At 54.4% G+C, this 16,737-nt stretch overlaps 3 protein-coding genes across 9 annotated transcripts in view; 2 read left to right on the top strand and 1 right to left on the bottom strand.

Moving 5' to 3' along the window:
* The first annotated feature begins 1,427 nt into the window (after positions 1-1,427).
* On the top strand, positions 1,428-6,852 carry CALHM1 (calcium homeostasis modulator 1). Its single transcript, XM_028481944.1, has 3 exons — positions 1,428-1,440; positions 3,542-3,681; positions 6,330-6,852. The coding sequence occupies exons 1-3, from the start codon at positions 1,428-1,430 to the stop codon at positions 6,810-6,812; spliced, it is 636 nt and encodes a 211-aa protein (XP_028337745.1). The 3' UTR covers positions 6,813-6,852.
* Positions 6,853-9,698: 2,846 nt separating this feature from the next.
* Positions 9,699-15,978, top strand: CALHM2 (calcium homeostasis modulator family member 2). Of its 7 annotated transcripts, none has more exons than XR_002891403.2 (4): positions 9,699-10,015; positions 11,263-12,753; positions 14,179-15,116; positions 15,895-15,969. XR_002891403.2 is itself a non-coding variant. In XM_007130558.4 (4 exons), the coding sequence occupies exons 3-4, from the start codon at positions 12,199-12,201 to the stop codon at positions 14,635-14,637; spliced, it is 1,014 nt and encodes a 337-aa protein (XP_007130620.1). In that variant the 5' UTR covers positions 9,699-10,015; positions 11,263-11,407; positions 11,930-12,198; the 3' UTR covers positions 14,638-15,978. The 7 variants fall into 7 exon arrangements, 6 of the variants coding, with proteins under 6 accessions (XP_007130620.1, XP_007130621.1, XP_007130619.1 ...); XM_007130558.4 differs by having other exon boundaries at positions 11,263-11,407; positions 11,930-12,753; positions 14,179-15,978; XM_007130559.4 differs by having other exon boundaries at positions 11,930-12,753; positions 14,179-15,978.
* A 414-nt stretch (positions 15,979-16,392) lies between these two features.
* PDCD11 (programmed cell death 11) overlaps positions 16,393-16,737 on the bottom strand; it is a 50,806-nt gene continuing 50,461 nt past the window's right edge. Inside the window, exon 36 of the mRNA XM_055081436.1 lies at positions 16,393-16,695. Within this exon, the coding sequence (XP_054937411.1) occupies positions 16,524-16,695 (172 nt within the window). The 3' untranslated portion in view covers positions 16,393-16,523. The remainder of the gene's footprint in view (positions 16,696-16,737) is intronic.

Raw genomic sequence — 16,737 nt, 5'->3', positions numbered from 1 at the left:
TTAACGATGATCTCTTCAAATGTTTGATAAACACCACCCACAAAAATCTTGATCCAAGGAGGTGATAAAACTAATTTTTACAGCCATTCAAAAATTTATGGGACTTCCCTGGTGGTTAAAAATCCACCTGCCAATGAAGGGGACATGGGTTCGTTCCCTGGTCCAGGAAGATCCCACATGCCGCGGAGCAACTAAGCCCGTGCGCCACTACTGAGCCTGTGCTCTAGAGCCCACGAGCCACAGCTACTGAGCCCTCATGCCACAACTACTGAAGCCCAGGCGCTAGAGCCCGTGCTCTGCAACAAGAGAAGCCACCTTAATGAGAGGCCTACACACCACAACAAAGAGTAGCCCCCACTCGCCACAACTAAAAAGAAAGCCAGCGCGCAGCAACAAAGACCCAATGCAGCCCAAAATTAATTAATTAATTAATTAATTTAAAATAACTGTAATCAAAATTCTAGTGATAATGAGAATAATGGGTTTAGAATCCAGTCAAGCTCTTAGAATTTGTAGAGTATATGTGGTTAGAGCAGACACCTGAAGCTAATTTGGGTACCACGAAAAGGGCACATCGGCTACAAACAGGGAGCCGTGTCCACTACAGATGGAAGACAGAGATTCCAGACAGCCTTTTGGAGCCACACTCCTCCTGGACTCCTGGCCTCATTTGCTGGGTCTCTCTCATTCTGCTCTCCACCTATGGCTGTGCCCCTTGGGAGCCCCCAACAGGGTCCTCCAGGGGCCACCAGCCTGGGTGCTCCAGTTACCCAAGGCCCAGGCTGAGGGCTAAGGGGAGCAATATCCTTCCCCACCTGTATCCTACTTGTGACACGCTAGTATTTCTACCCAGACTCGTAGAGCAGGAGAACCTCATTCAGCTGGCGGAGAAAGGCAAAAAAACAAAAAACAAAAAACACTTCCCTGCCTCCTCCTCCACCCACCCCCTTACCCCCCCACTCCCACCTGGTCTGGGTTCAAATCCCACTCTTTCACCTACAAGTTGTGAAACTTTTAGCTGATGCTGGGGAGGAAGAAAACTTTCCTCTACGCTTCTAGGTTCTTCCGGCTTGTTTAAGAATTAAATTGAAACAAGGCAGATGAACAGGAGGAAATCAAATTTAATTTCGTACGTATGGGAGTCTCACATACATGAGAGTGTCAGAGACAGAAAGGTCAAATGAGGTACTTACTCCATCCTGAGCTAAGGAGTGGGATAGGGGCCTGGGGCTTCCAAGGACAGGAGGCTCATTCACAGGACAATAAGTGTTACCAAAGCAGGTCTGCTTACCCAACACACAGCAAACCAAACTCTGAGATGCCAAGATTTGCGGCAGAGGAAGAGTTTCTTCACAGGAAGGCAATTGAGGAAACGGGAGAACAAGCCTCAGATCCACCTCCCCCAAGGCGAGGGGGTTGGGATAGCTATGGAACAAGCAGGTGGGCTTGGCACGGGGAAAGGTGATTGGAGGCAGGAAAAACGTGCGGGAACTGGTGTTCTGCACAGGTGTACCTCGGTTACATGCTTCTGCATATTCAAAAATACAGGCACTTAGCATGATCTGAGGGTAAAGTTTTCCAGTCCTCTGACGTCAAAAGGCCATTCATCATATACCTCTGCAGACCCAGTTTTAGGGTTGGTGGTCTCAACCAGCCTTAGCTGGCTTACACTGGGCAAGAACTGGCTCCAAGTTCCTGTAAGACAGGGTTGGGGTTACGTGAAGCTGGAAAGGTATGCAATTAAAGAGGAAAAAAAGGAAAGACAGAAAAAATAACTAAAGCAAGCTTAGTCAGTGAAGGCAGCTTACAAGCAGAGGGGTTTTTACAAGCTGTTCCCCTGTCTATTGCTCTGAAAGACAAGCTCAAGAATTCCTCTTAGCTAGCCATCAGCTCTCATTAACTCTATGAGGTACAGTTTCACAAGAAGATGAGCAGATGTTTGGTAATTAGGTGTTCGCCCTGCCATATAGATGGTGCCACTTAGATAAAATTTACTTCTGGGAATAACTCTTTCTCTGGGAAAAATCCCCAATTTAAATTCTTGTAGTTAGTTAAGGAAAGAGCAGTAGTTTCTCTCAAGCCCACAGGGTCTCTACTGCCTTTACCTCAAAACAACCCACATGCCAAAGGAGCACATCTTGGGGAGGTCTGTTCTGAACCCTACACTTGTAACTTAACCTCCCTGAGCCTCAGTCTCAACCTCTGTGAAATGGGGACAGTAAAACCCACCCCATGGCGTTGTATGAGGATCCCATGAGGTGATGCGTGTGGAGTGCCGGCATAGGGCCTGACCCAGGGGAAGCCCCGGTCAGTGCCAGCTCTTGTCAGTCACACAGAGACACACAGACACAAAGACCACTCACGTGGTTACGTAAGAGGATGAGGCCAGTACTGAACCCAAGTTCCGCTGCTCGCCACTCAAGAGGCCAGTACTAGGGGGACAAGTGTTGGTGGGAAAGGAACATCTCCTTGATTCAGCAGTCTTCATCTGGCAGGGGTCGGCTTCCTGTAAAAAGAACTTAGGAACGTGTCAGGCCTTCTTCTGTGTCTTCAGGCAACTGGGAGTTCGGTGCCTCTGCTCTGTGGCTGGTTTGTCATCTAAACTGTTACCAGGGCTTCCCTGGTGGCGCAGTGGTTGAGAGTCCGCCTGCCGATGCAGGGGACGCGGGTTCGTGCCCCGGTCCGGGAGGATCCCACATGCCGCGGAGCGGCTGGGCCCGTGAGCCATGGCCGCTGAGCCTGCGCGTCCGGAGCCTGTGCTCCGCAACGGGAGAAGTCGCGACAGTGAGAGGCCCGCGTACCGCAACAAAAATAAATAAATAAACAATAAAATAAACTGTTACCAGTTTCCCAGCACAACAACTAGTCTTTGTTTTTACATCTTCATGTTTCCTAACCATTAACTCTTGAGCCAACCTTCTGAGTCTCAGGGGAGGCCTGGGAGACTAAAGCTTTGCTACAAACAAGAGGCAGGTGGAGGGCATGGGTTGCGGCTGGGCGGTGGGGGGGCGTCTGTCCCAGGAAGGCCCCACAGGACCCTGCTTGGTTAGAGTTACACTCACACACCGCAGAGCCACAAACACTGAAGGCCAAAGCCACAGCAAGTTCACACACAGAGGCACACAGATCTGAGGGTCCCAGGGAGCTGCCCTGTCCAGGCTCTTGCTCAGCCTCAGCCCCAACCTCACCCTCTCGCCCCAGACAGAAGCCATCTGGCTGGAGCTGGATCTGACCCACTCTTCTGAGAGAGCTGGCGACATCAAAGGGAGCCCTTTAAGCCCCTTTCCATCTTGCTATGCTGGTGGAGGGGTCCCTGCCTTGGTTCCTGCAGACCCTCTGGAGTCCCCAGCCCCAGGCATGAAACCCTACCGCCCACTCCTTTATTTTTTGATCTGGCGGAGTAGAGGTAGGAGGTAGAGCCAGGAAAGGATTTTTCTTCTGTAATCCACAAAGACACAGACACACACCCACCGAGACACAAACAGACAGGACATAAAAGCATCTGCATTATACTTATAGGCCACAGCTCTCTGCCTGGCAGGGAGGGGACCCCTGGCCCCTGGACTGCCCCTGCCTGAGCTCGCCCGCCTGCTGGCCCGGGTGCCCTGCCCCGAGGTCTGTGATGGCGACTGGCTGCTGGCCCGTGAGGTGGCCGTGCGCTACCTGCGCTGCATCTCGCAGGTAAGGGGCCAGATGGCCTTGGGCTGGGCCTCCCCTCGCAGGCCGGGTCCCTCGGAAAGGACCCCAACCCCCATCTCGAAATGGGGCTTCCTCAGGATGTGGTCATGTTTCCCCAAATAGATGTGGGCCCCCAGCCAGGGCTGGGTCTCCCTCCTCAGACGGAGCTCCATGGGGCCGGGGCATATTTCCCCAAAGGAGGCCAGGGCCTCTGAAGGCAGAACCATGTGTCTTCCCTCAGGTCAGTGCCACCTGGGGAAGGAGCACTGTGCCTTGTGCTGAGGTCCCCAGAGGGGACCCAACTGCTCAGCCAGCCCCTCATCCTCCACCCTGAGCTCCAGTTTGGAAATCTGGGGGAATTTGCATCCATTTCCTCTTCCAGGCCGGGGCAGTGGTGAGGCCAGTGTGTGGCTGGGCCATTTGGGTACATTTCCCTGGCAAATGTCCCCAGCTGGCGCTCCCTGCTCAGGGAGTGGGAGCTGAGGGGCCGGAGCCCCCGGAAGGGAGGCCTGAGTGAGGGGGATGCACTGTTGGGATGTGCCCCGAAGGAAGGGGTGGAGGACCCACTGATGGGGAAATCTAGAGCTCAGGTCCCTCAGCCTCGCTCCCACGTCCTCTGCCCCTCTGGACCCTCACCCGTCTGAGCCCCTCAGAACTCCTCTGCAGTTGTTGTGCGTGGGGAGGAAGACCCAGGCTGTCAGGGAGGGGACAGGGGGCTGGGCCTGCCATGCAAGCCTGGAGAAACATGCACACTCTGCTCCAGCGAATCCAGACACCCCCGCTCCCCCTCCAGCCTGGACTCTCCCCTGTGGGGCTTGCGTCGCCACCAGGCACCCATGTGAACCTCACGCTCTGAGCGTACAATCTGAACTCTGCTTCCCTCCCAGCCTGCACCTCCTCTCCTGTGGGTACTTGTCCGTCATCCCAGGCCTCGGGGCCTGGGGCAGCTGTCCCTCCACCTGACCTTTAAACCATCAACTCATAAACTAAAAGGGCCCCCAGATGGCAGGCTGCCTGGCCTATAGACATGTTTCATTTGGCCTTCAGGGGTTGAATTCGAAATTCAATTTTAGAATTAGTTGGCATCATCGAAAACCCAGAAATTTTCACATGAAAATGAGATTTTCCAGCTTTACTTGAAACTTCAGGAGATTCAGCCGAGCGGGGTCCACATTTCCTCATCCAGCACGTGCTCTGCACCTCCCCACCTGATGACTACTCTGCCATAACCCACTGACCCCACTACAGGCATTTGGTTTGCCCTGCTTCCCCATCCTGATCTGGCCGAATGCTTCTCTGTGCAACTGGGGTTGACCCTGAATCTCAAACTGGGGGAGCAGCCTTCCCTACAGTGAGTTACTGGAAGAACAGAACTAGCACCCAAGCATCCGGTGCTCTTCAGCATGGAGTTTGAGCAATTGTCCAGTTTGTCTCTGTGACCCCTGAGGCCAGCTCAGAGCCCACACAGAGGAGGCGCTGACAGAGTGCTACTGACTGAAAGGCAGACACTAGCAGGAGCTGGAGGAGAGATACAGGACTCAGAGGAGGAAGCGTCACTATGGGAGGTCACGGAAGGCTTCCTGAAGGAAGAGGCATGTTTACTGAGGGCTGGTTGGCCTAATAATAGTGGCTAACAGTTACTGAACACTAACTAGGTACCAGGCACTGTGCTAAGTTTATTATCACATTTAGTCCTCAGAACAACACAATGGGATAGGTACTATCAACAGCCCCGTTTTGTAGGTGGGAGATACTTTGCTCAGGTACTATCAACAGCCCCGTTTTGTAGGTGGGAGATACTTTGCTCAGGTACTATCAACAGCCCCGTTTTGTAGGTGGGAGATACTTTGCTCCTAGTCAACCGTTAAGGACAGGCATACTTTGTTTTATCGCAATTCACTTTATTAGGCTTTGTAGACATTGCATTTTTCACAAGTTGAAGTTTCATGGCAACCCTGCATCGAGCAAGTCTATTGGCGCCATTTTTCCAACAGCTTTTGCTCACTTCGTGTCTCTGTGTCGCATTTGGCTTATTCTCATATTTCAAATTTTTCATTATTATATTTGTTATGGTGATCTGTGATCAATGATCTTTGATGTTACCACTATAACTCACTGAAGGCTCAAATGATGGTTAACATTTTGTAGCAATAAAGTAGTTTTTAATTAAGGTATGTATATTGTTTTTTATACATAATGCTATTGCACACTTAATAGACTACAGTATAGTGTAAACATAACTTTTATATGCATTGGGCAACCAAAAACTTCGTGTGACTCACTTTATTGCAATACTTGCTTTATTGTAATGGCCTGGAGCAGAACCCACCATATCTCTGGGATATGCCTGTAGTGGAGACAGGCAAACCCATGCAGCCTATTTCCAGGGTCTGCCCAGCTAACTCCTGTGTACTGAGTGCCAGACCTACGTACAGGGCCTTTTACTCACGTGGTCTCATTTCCATGAGATGGGTAGGTCTATGCCCATTTTACAGAACAGGAAGTGGAGGCCAAGAGGTGCTGCCATTTGCTCTTTGTTGTCAGTGCTCTTTTCCCTAAAGGCCCTGACACGGAATGTGCTTTGGGGGGTTGGACAGGTTTGGGAGGCTAGAGGGCAGTGCCCGGCTGACTCTCTCTTCTCTGCCCTGCAGGCACTGGGCTGGTCCTTCGTGCTGCTGACCACACTGTTGGCATTCGTCGTGCGCTCTGTGCGGCCCTGCTTCACTCAGGCCGCCTTCCTCAAAAGCAAGCACTGGTCCCACTACATCGACACTGAGCACAAGCTCTTCGATGAGACATGCACGGAGCACGCCAAGGCCTTTGCCGAGGTCTGTATCCAGCAGTTCTTCGAGGCCATGATCCATGACCTGGAGCTGGGTCACGGCCATGGGGTGCTGGCTGCAGTCCCTGCTGGCTCAGCTGCCCCCACTGCCACAGACGGTGCCAACGAGGAGAGGGAGAAGCTGCACGGCATCACCGATCAAGGCACCATGAACAGGCTGCTCACGCGCTGGCACGAGTGCAAGCCACCCCTGCGGCTGAGCCAGGAGGAGCCACTGGTGGGCAATGGCTGGGCTGGGGGCGGGTCCCGGCCTTCATGCAACGAGGTGGCCACCTACTTCAGCAAAGTGTGAGCCGCAGCCAGGTGAAGAGGCAGGAATGGGGGTCTGAGGCCACAGCACCTCAGACCCCCAAACCAGATGGAGAAATGAAGGCTGCAAGTGCTGGCAGTAGGCCCCAGAGCACTCACCTCGTGCCCAGGCACTCACTTGCCCATTCGGGGCAGGAAATTTGGAGCTGGAAGGGGACCTCACTCCTCCAACTGAGACACTACCCTGGATGGCCCTGGAGTAATAGGGCCATGAGCAGTATTAGTCAGAAGGGTTCAGAACTGGCTTGGGGAGGGGGGGAAAGCTCCCACCTGCCCAGCCCCTCCCAGGACACTCCACCCCTGGTTCACTATCTCCTTTCAGGTCCTACGAGCATCCTTGCCCCAGCATCCACTCATCTGTGATTTTTTAGGATCTCTGTTCCCTTATGCTCAAGGCTCAGGAAGTGGGAGAGTGTCCAGCCATCTCATGAAGCAGGATTCCTCTGATTTTGGCCAATCTCCTGAGTGAGGCTGAACAGGCCAAGCTGGGCCATAACGGCATGACACAGCCTCATGTGGTCACAGGTGATAAGACAAGATGCCAGAAGCTAGGTACACTCAGGAGAAGCCAGGGTGTGTTTCACCATGGAGTTCACGCAACATCATCAAGGTGGACTGCACATTTACTTAGCACTGGGCATAAAAGACCCCCTGTCTTAGTCTGTTTGAATTGCTATAACAAATACGGCAGACTGGGTAGCTTATAAACAACAGAGACCTCTCTCATAATTCTGGAGACTGAAAGTCCAAGATCATGACGCTGCCATGGTCATGTTCTGACGGAGGCCCTCACTGGCTGGTAGCCAGTGCCTCCTCACTGTGTCCTCACGTGGCAGAAAGGGCTAGGGGGCTCTCTGGAACCTCTTTTATAAGGCATCAATCCCATGCCTTAAGCACCTCAAAGCCCCCACTCCCTAATACCATCACCTTTGGGGGTCAAGATTCAACATATGAATTTTGGGGGACACATTCAGACCATAGCACATCCCATGGAGATGTCCTTGGAGACTGCCCTGACACATCCCTCACATCAGAAATCAGACCATCCCCAAAGCTTGAGCATTTAGAAAAAGAAGCTGATGCCTTCCCATTTTCTCAGAGACTACCCCCCACCCCAGGGGAGGGGGGTCTAAAGTGCTGAGAGGCTCTGCCCTGAGGTGGGGATGAGGGTGGAGGGGTGGGAGGGGAGCTGCCTAGGGTGGAAACAGCTCAGACTCCAGAGTGAGAGAGAACTGGGTCAAATGCTGGATCCACCACTTACAAACCATGTCCCTTGGGTCAGTTGCTTCATTTTTCTGTGCCTCAGTTTCCTCATCTGTACAGTGGGGATGAGGCACCTACTTCATGGGCTTGTGTGAGCATTAAATAAGTGAGGTGTGTAAAGTGCATGGCACGTGGTAGGCACTCAGTTTCTGGCGGATAATGTGTGTATCAATTTCCAAACCTGAGGTCTTCTCCTCCTCCTCCCCCTGGACGTAGGGGGAGGGGACGTAAGGAACTGGAGCTACCTTTGTCGAGGGGGAAGCTGAGGGCTGAGAAGATGAGCTTCTTGCCGCCCCCCACCCCCCAGACATCTTTGAGACTAAGTCCCACTCATCCAAGAATTCATTTTGATCTTGATCCCTATAACATTGTGTTAATAATTTCCATTCTTCCTTAGGCATCCTTCCCTCTAGTCCCACTTCTGAGACCCAGTCTCCCTCCCTTTAATTATTTGGGAAGACGGCGAGACCTGGAAGCCAAGGTGGGCTGGAGGGCTCCTCCAGGAGGTGGGACTTGCTCTAGGGGAAGAGTCAGATGAGTAAAGTCCAAGGGTGTGTTGGCAGCTGCGGGGTGGTGGGCTCCAGTGGGAAAAGCCAGCCCAGAGGTATTGGGAGGTACAAAATATGAAGGCAAGAGTAAAGTTTTGGGTCAGACAGACCTGGGTTCCAATACTAGGGCTGTAGGACCTGTAGTTACCCAATTCCTCTGACCCCCAGTTGTCTGTCTATAAAACAGATGTTACAAAGACCTGCTTTTTAGGGTTACAGTGAGATTAAAGGGTGACTTTTGAGGAAGAATCGGGAACTTTGTTTGGCACATGGTAGGATGTGAAAAAATAAACACTGGTCCTTTTCTCTTCATTCCTGCATGTGAACAAGCCCAGCTCAGGGAGGCCAGCATGTCACTCAGCAGTTCCATGCTCCCAGAACCACAAGCAGTGCAGAGCAGACAGGGGTCTGGGGGAGGGGGGGGTCTCTCCCTTGATCCTGGGGGTCATCTAGACTGTCCTTGGACAGGGCTCTCCCTTTCAGCATTCCTGACCCATGGCTTTTCAGCCTCAGCTTGCATACTCCCACAGACGGGGAGCTCATGATCACTTTCTGGGACAGGCTGGGCAGCTCTGATTGTTACAAAGGGCTTCCTTGAGAAACCTGCCTCCTCGTAATTTCCACCTACCAGTCAGAGCTCTACCCACAGGGCCTTAGATAATCCCTAGAGTCCAGAATTTTCTCATCAGTGCTCCTGAGATTTGAAGCAGCACCTGGGGAGCTAGCTGAAGTACAGACAGAAGAGCCAGCAGGGGGAGGGTTTGCTCAGAGAGGGGCAGGACGGCTCTGAGGGAGAAGGGCCAGAACAGGGGAGGGGTACCCCTGGCTTTGTGCACACCGCTACGAGGCAGCGTCAGTCTGGTGGCACCTCTCCCCTAACCCTGCTTGGGACTCGGTTCTGGCAGCTTCTGTCGGTGGGGGTCAAGAAGGGGGTGCTCCCTAAACTGGCCTGGAGGGCAGGCCCGGGCCAGATCTGGCTGAGGCCCCCCCTCCTGGCCCGGAACTGGTCCCACTGGCGTGGAGCCTCAGAAGGCAGGCGAGCCGCCGCAGGCCCCTCCGCTTCCTTCCTCTCCTCTCCCCGCGCCGCCCTCCCCGCCCCCCCGACTGCCTGGCGCCCGCTCGGAGGCGGCTGTTTTTTCCACTGGCTGGCGTGAACCATCCATCTCACGGGTTCTGCCTCTTTTCTGGAGTTAAACTTTTCTGAAGATACCACGAGCCCCAGGCCCTGCTGGTCTCTCCGGAGCAGAAGCAAAGCGGGAGGGAGCCCGCCAAGGGCACCAGCTGGCCCATGCCCAGGAGCTCCAGTGTCCTCATCCCACTTGGAGAGCCCAGCTCCGTGGAGGCCAAGGCCACCGGTGCCCGCAGCTGACCCCAGGTAAGGAAGGGGAACAAGTCAGGGCCGTTCCGAGGCTGCCCAGGGGGATTGTCCCGGGGAGCCAGGCCCCTCGCTGAGGCCCCGGGTCCCCAGCCACCTGTCTCCTGCCCTGACTGTTGCCGGTGGAGGTCCCATCCCGGGCCTGGGGGCCAGGGGCGGTAGTCTCAGAAGATAGCCCGTTCCCTCCTCTGCTCACCACCCACCAGTGTTCAGGCATCTTGTACCCCACTTTGGGTGGTTTCTGAACCCAGGGGAGCATATTAGGAGCCCTGAAACCAACAGGGGAGAAGGAAGAGGGGGAGGGGGCTGCCTTTAACCCGTTCATCCCCAGCAATATCACAGACTCTCTTTCCGGAGGAGTTAGGCTGGAGCCCCTGGGCCCCCAGGCAGTGAGTTAGGGAAGTCAGGTCTCCTCCTCCTCCTGGAAACCAGCCCATCTGGCCTCCTCGTGGCCACCCAGCTCTGCACCAGCCCGTCTGGCTGCCTTGACAGTGATTAGGAGGGGTGGTGGTCTAGACAGGAGGCATAGAAGGAAATATGGGCAGGTCTCCCCACCTTTGTTTGCTCCATCCCTCCACTCCCCAGCTGCCTCTGGCCTGAGGACTTCTGTTTTTCATTCCCGGGATGGAGAGAAGAACATGGGGCCACACCCTGGCCTGTGTGGGTGGAGCCTGGGAAGGGAGTTGGGGCAGAAGATGGCTGGAGCCTGAGGCCATGGCCACTTCCTGGCAGGCTGCCAGCTCTGCTGCCCAGACCAAGGCAAAGCAGGCTCGAAAGAGGGTGGTGGGTATGGCCAAGCCTTAGCCTTCATCAAGGCTTCCTGTTGCCGGCCGGCTGGGCAGTGCCCAGGCCTAGGGACCTCGGTGGAACAGAGCTGCTGGATAAGGAAGGGGTAACGGGTGGGGAAGGGGAGGTTTGCCAGGGCTCTTGCGGATGGGCACAGAGCAACGTCAGTAGGAAACCAGGAAAATAGAGGGCTCACTTAGCTTGACCCACCCTTGTCCACTTCCCAGGCCTCCTTAGGTCTTGCTCAATAGTCCTGTCCTGGCACCTCCATATTTGAATAGCTTTGAGCAGAGCACTTTATCCTCTTGAGGCCTTAGTCTCCTGATCTTTGACAGAAGGACAATCATCCCCTATCTGCCTCACCTCTGCGAGGCACCCTTAGGACTGGACAGGGTGAGATGGAGGGTTTCACATATAGGGCAACTATCAAGCACTGTTTATTCCCTTTCATTTTCCTCCAGCATTCCTAAGAGGAGAGCAAGGACCAGAATGACTTATCCTCTTTTCACAGATGAGGACACTGAGGTCCAGAGAAAGGTCATGAAGCATGTTGAGAGCCAGGATCTCCTAAACCAGTCCAGAGCCTGAGGTCTCCAAAATGAAAAGGTTCTTATGAACTCCAGGGATGCTGCACCAGGCTCACCACTGACTGGAGGCCCCTTCCTCCACCCCCCACCCCCCCATATCACAGGGTCAAGTCCAAGTCCCTTATCCACCAGGACACCTACTCTGGCTTTTATACCCATGGGCTAGACACCTTGAGGACACACCTTCCAAATAGTCCTAGGTCCCCCAGCACATTAGCAGTACCTGGAATCCCACAGGTAAAGCCAGTCAACAGCCCACAGTCCCCAATGCCACAGGGCCAGTCCTAGTCCCCACATCAAGGGAAGCTTGTGGTGATGACAAGAACCTAAGTGTCTGAGGCAGATAGAGCTGAGCTTGAATCTCAGCTCTGCCATTCCTATGCGAGCGTGATAAGCACTCACCCCAGGGAAGCCTCCACCTTCCCTACGTGCACTGGGATATCAGAGCTCAGTGCAGGATCTTGACGATGGGCAATGAGGGATGTAAAGCACCCGACATATTAAGAGCTCAGTGAACAGTGGCTATTCTCACTCCACCCAGGCCCTGGGGCTCCCCGAGTCGCCTTCCTTTCTCACCAGCCCGACTACGCAAGATCCCCTCCGTTCCTGTTTTTAGAGGCAAATATTGATCAGTCATCTACAGTCCCGCAGGAAGCACCAGGCCAGCCACTGCAGGAGATCAAACAGCAAGACTGTGCCCTGCCTTCAGGGGCCTGTAGCCTGTGCGCTTTCCTAGTCCCACAAGGAACTACCGTCCCAGTCTCCTCCTGCCTCCACCCTTGCCATCGGTCCCCCAGCTGACCCGTCACCATGGCAGCCCTGATCGCAGAGAACTTCCGCTTCCTATCACTCTTCTTCAAGAGCAAGGATGTGATGATTTTCAACGGGCTGGTGGCACTGGGCACGGTGGGCAGCCAGGAGCTGTTCAGTGTGGTGGCATTCCACTGCCCTTGCTCACCAGCCCGGAACTACCTGTACGGGCTGACAGCCATAGGTGTGCCAGCCCTGGTGCTCTTCCTCATCGGCATCATCCTCAGCAACCACACCTGGAACCTGGTTGCCGAGTGCCAGTATCGGAGGACCAAGAACTGCTCGGCTGCCCCCAACTTCCTCCTTCTAAGCTCCATTGTGGGCCGCGCAGCCGTGGCCCCCATCACCTGGTCTGTCATCTCTCTGCTACGCGGTGAGGCCTATGTCTGTGCTCTCAGCGAATTCGTGGACCCCTCTTCGCTCACAGCTGGGGAAGACAGTTTCCCACTGGCCCAGGCCACAGAAATCCTGGCCAGGTTCCCGTGTGGGGAGGGCCCTGCCCACCTGTCAGGATTCCAGGAGGAGGTCAGCCGCAGGCTCAAGTACGAGTCCCAGGTGAGCCTGTGCCCAGGGAAGCTCCTCTTCTTTCTCTCTTACGTGGTGGCTGGTGGGGAGGTGCCGGGATGACCCAGTATTAACGCTGGAGTCAGTCCTCAGGGGCTGAGCTCTCCAGGAAGTCACTAGATTATCAGCATCGGGCATCAGAGTTGGGTAACTATGGGTCAGCGCTTGGTGGGGCAAGGGTGAATGCCATCCCCAATAAGAGAGTTTTAAACATTAAAGGAATGTTCTTCTTGCTCAGACCAAGCCTTGATCCCAGTCACAGATTAAGCCCTTTGCTCCAGCCAGATTGAGCACAAACCCCTGCCATCTTATGAAACATTTGCTGTCAACCGTGAGCTGATAGTGGAGTGTGGCTGGCTCCAGGGATAAGCATGTTCCTATCCCAGGAAAGGCCCCTGTCCAGCACTGAGTCAGCCTCAGGCATTGCTGACAGGAGGCGAATCCCTTGAGACAGGAAAGGGTGTCCAGTCCGGAGGCAGCAGCTGCCGCCCTGATCCTAGCCTCAGCCTTGGCTTAGTTCTGAAGGAGCAGAGCTGGTCAGGGAGGGAGGGCAAGGGCAGAGACCTGGGCAGCAGCAGAAAAACAGCTGAAGTATTCACTTAAGAGAAGCAGGGCGCGAGGGAGAGATAGGAAAGAGCAAAGATTTTCTAAAGGGCTCCTCTTGGGTACAGAAGAAACACAAGTAGAAGCAGGGCTGGAGACAGCACCAAAGGAGATGGAAGGTGGTAGATGAGAGAGAAATAAAATGTATTTGATGATGCTCAAATGCCCACAGCTCTCTGTATAGGCTTAAGTGGGGAAACAAAGATGACCTTGACTGTCCTAGCCCTCAACAGGCTCATAGCCAAGCGAGACAAGAACATGGGTAATTTCAAAACAAGGCAGAGAATGATGATATAAGAGGAACCAGGCCATGAGGACTCAGGGAAGGCAAAATTGCTCCCAGAAGGGATTTTTGAAGTCTTCCTGGAAGTGGCATCTGGGCTGAGCCTGGTAGATTGTGCTGGATTTTGGTGGGCTCAGATGATGTGGAGGGGGCCCTTGGGGCTGCAGGAATGACAGCTGAAATTGCAGGAGGCTAAGTCTAAGTACAGAGACGGCGTGAGCTCAAGGGAGTGAGGGCCAAGAGGAGGAATCACAGTCAGAAGGGCCTGCCGCCCTTAGAGGAGCAGAATCTGCGGCCAGGGAAGTGACAGAACCAGCTCTCAGGGGGTTGTGACGTCACGTTCAGCCCAGCCCACACGCTCTGACCAGCTCCCGCTACTTCTTACTGGGGTGCTGGCGGTCCAGACAGCTCCTTGCCTGCCCTCAACCCCGCCCCTTCTCTGGCCAGCTCTTCGGGTGGCTGCTCATCGGTGTGGTGGCCATCCTGGTGTTCCTGACCAAGTGCCTCAAGCACTACTGCTCACCACTCAGCTACCGCCAGGAGGCCTACTGGGCGCAGTACCGGGCCAACGAGGACCAGCTCTTCCAGCGCACGGCCGAGGTGCACTCGCGGGTGCTGGCTGCCAACAACGTGCGCCGCTTCTTCGGCTTCGTGGCACTCAACGAGGAGGACGAGAAGCTGGTTGCCAAGTTCCCGGTGGAAGGCACACAGCCACGGCCACAGTGGAACACCATCACCGGCGTCTATTTGTACCGCGAGAACCAGGGCTTTCCACTCTACAGCCGCCTGCACAAGTGGGCCCAGGGTCTGGTGGGCAACAGCACGGCCCAAGACAACACGGAGATGGTCCTGCTCGCCTCCTAAGGGTCCTGTTCCCACACTCTTTGCCAATGACACTACTTGGTCCCAAACAGAACCCCGTGGCCTGCTCACATCAGCATCAGAGGGGAATTCCTTTTTGTGGGGGTGGGGCGCTTGTGGGATCTTAGTTCCCCAACCAGGGACTGAACCTGCACCCTTGGCAGTGAAAGCGCGGAGTCCCAACTACCTGACTGCTAGGGAATTCCCCAGAGGGGATTTTTTTTTTTTTTAACCATAGCTTTTGGGGGAAATAGGCCAGGAAAAAGGAACACCAAGTAAAACTGGGGAACAGATGTGAGAGCTAGTAGACAACGCGATCAGCTCTGGCAGGAAGGCTCTCAGACCTGAAGAAACTCCCTCTCCTGTTGCCACCAGCCACATGGTCAACAGCTTTGGAGAAAAGACCCTTTCCCAGAACTGGTCCTTAATTAACTATGATGTGGGTGACCTTCGACTGGTAGGACCCAGTCCCACCAGTCTGGAAAGCCCTGGACAGCAGAGCCAGGTGACAACGAAACTCACCAGCAGGCTCCTTGTGCGGAACATTGTGTGTAACTGCATATGGACACCTGGCCCCGTGCTGATCACCTGGGAAGCAGCTCCCAATGTACGCCTCTAGCTTTATTTTCTATAAATTTTTGATAAAGCTTTTCTTAGTATAAAGGACTAGCTTGGTGTCTGCACGATTGGATGGGTCATGCCACAGCAGGCTGGAGGTCATGGGGACAGGCTCAAATCCCATTCCTAGGGAGGGGAAAGGACAGAGACTCTGGGCAAGACTGAAATGGATGGAAGGGAAGGCTGGGGCACAGGGAGAGCCAGGTGTTCCCACACGCAGGAAGGCCCTGGGATTGACGACGTCTTAACTGGGTTCAGTTTTCTGATTTGATCTGGGAAACAGATGGAACCCGGCCTTTCTCAGAGGGAAGCTCGGCTAAAATTTCACGAGTCAGCAGATCCTGCCCTTGCACCCAGTAGGGCAGTCTAGCTCTCGTAACCTAGAGCCAGTGACCAAGAACCAGGCCAAGCCCTGCTCCGCCTCCCTCCCATGCCCACCCCTGCCTGAGCCCCTCCACCACCTCTAAAATCTCTGATGCTCTCTCCCTTGTCCCTGTCCTGCTTTCTGGCATATGACTCAGTCACTTCCCACGGAAAAGCTCTCCAGCTCTCAGGACATTTAAAGCTCTGCCCAAGAAAACTTTAATTCCCTTAAGACCAAGCCGAAAATGAACTGGCTTCAACAACTAGCTGGGTCTGTGTTGGCCTCGAGGAACTCTAGAACATACAGGATTATTACTTATCAAGGAGGAGGAGAGACAGTCTTTCTGGGAACTTTACAGGGAGGTGGGGGTATAGCGGGCCCATCATGTCCCCTTCTCCCTCAGGACTCAAGGAACAACCAGCAAGTCAATCAAGGCCCTCCGCCCAGCAAGCTCTCCCCAGGGGAGCTACAGGGAGCCAGAGAAACTGTGCAGCTCTCCCAAAGCCACACAGCACGTGGATCTACATCCCAGCCTCACAGCCTCCACAAAGGGGCACGAGGTACTAGCTGAGCTGAGGCTGAGGGAATGCCCAGGGACTCTGCGATCTAGAACAGCGACCCGCTTCCTGGACCCTGCTGACCCCCACTAGCTGGACCAAGAGCCTGCCAGGGCCAAAGTGGGACCCTGACCACAGAGTCCCTGGGAGGTGGCCCTCTATTCCTGCTCCCCAGGGACCTCCCATGAAGGAGAGACTCTCAGCTTTTCTGGGAGCCCAGGAGCCTACTGCCTGCAACCACTGAGCAGCCCCAGAAAAGGCAAAAGATGAAATAAATTGGTTATTAAAACAAGCAAAAAGGAATTATGAGGTATCTTAAATCCTTTTTTATCTTGACAGGATTACCCCACGGATGCTGCAGAAAAAGCAACACTTAAACAGAGTCCTCAGGCAACACAGTTTCTCAACTGCCCAGGCGCCTGAGGGTCGGTCTGGCTGGCCCACTGCCACCAGTGCCCTCGGAGCCAGCTGGCCACTAGTCCTCCCACATGGAGCTCTGAGCCTCCACGTATTCCAGGGCCTTCGCCTTTACCGCCTGCACGTCCTTCTCGGTGCCGTGTTGCTTCTCGTAGTCCAGGTAGCGCTTGAAGAAGAATTTCATTCGCTTGGGGGCCAGGCTCAGGTGAATGACCCGCTCAAAGATGTCCCTGAGAGGGAGAGCACCCAGTGTCTGCCTCTTGGTCCCCGGC

This window comes from Physeter macrocephalus, chromosome 20 (genome assembly GCF_002837175.3).
Source record: "Physeter macrocephalus isolate SW-GA chromosome 20, ASM283717v5, whole genome shotgun sequence".
NCBI classification, from domain to species: Eukaryota; Metazoa; Chordata; class Mammalia; order Artiodactyla; family Physeteridae; genus Physeter; species Physeter macrocephalus.
The sequence above is the reverse complement of the archived record's forward strand: the minus strand, read 5'-3'. Positions and strand labels throughout refer to the sequence as shown.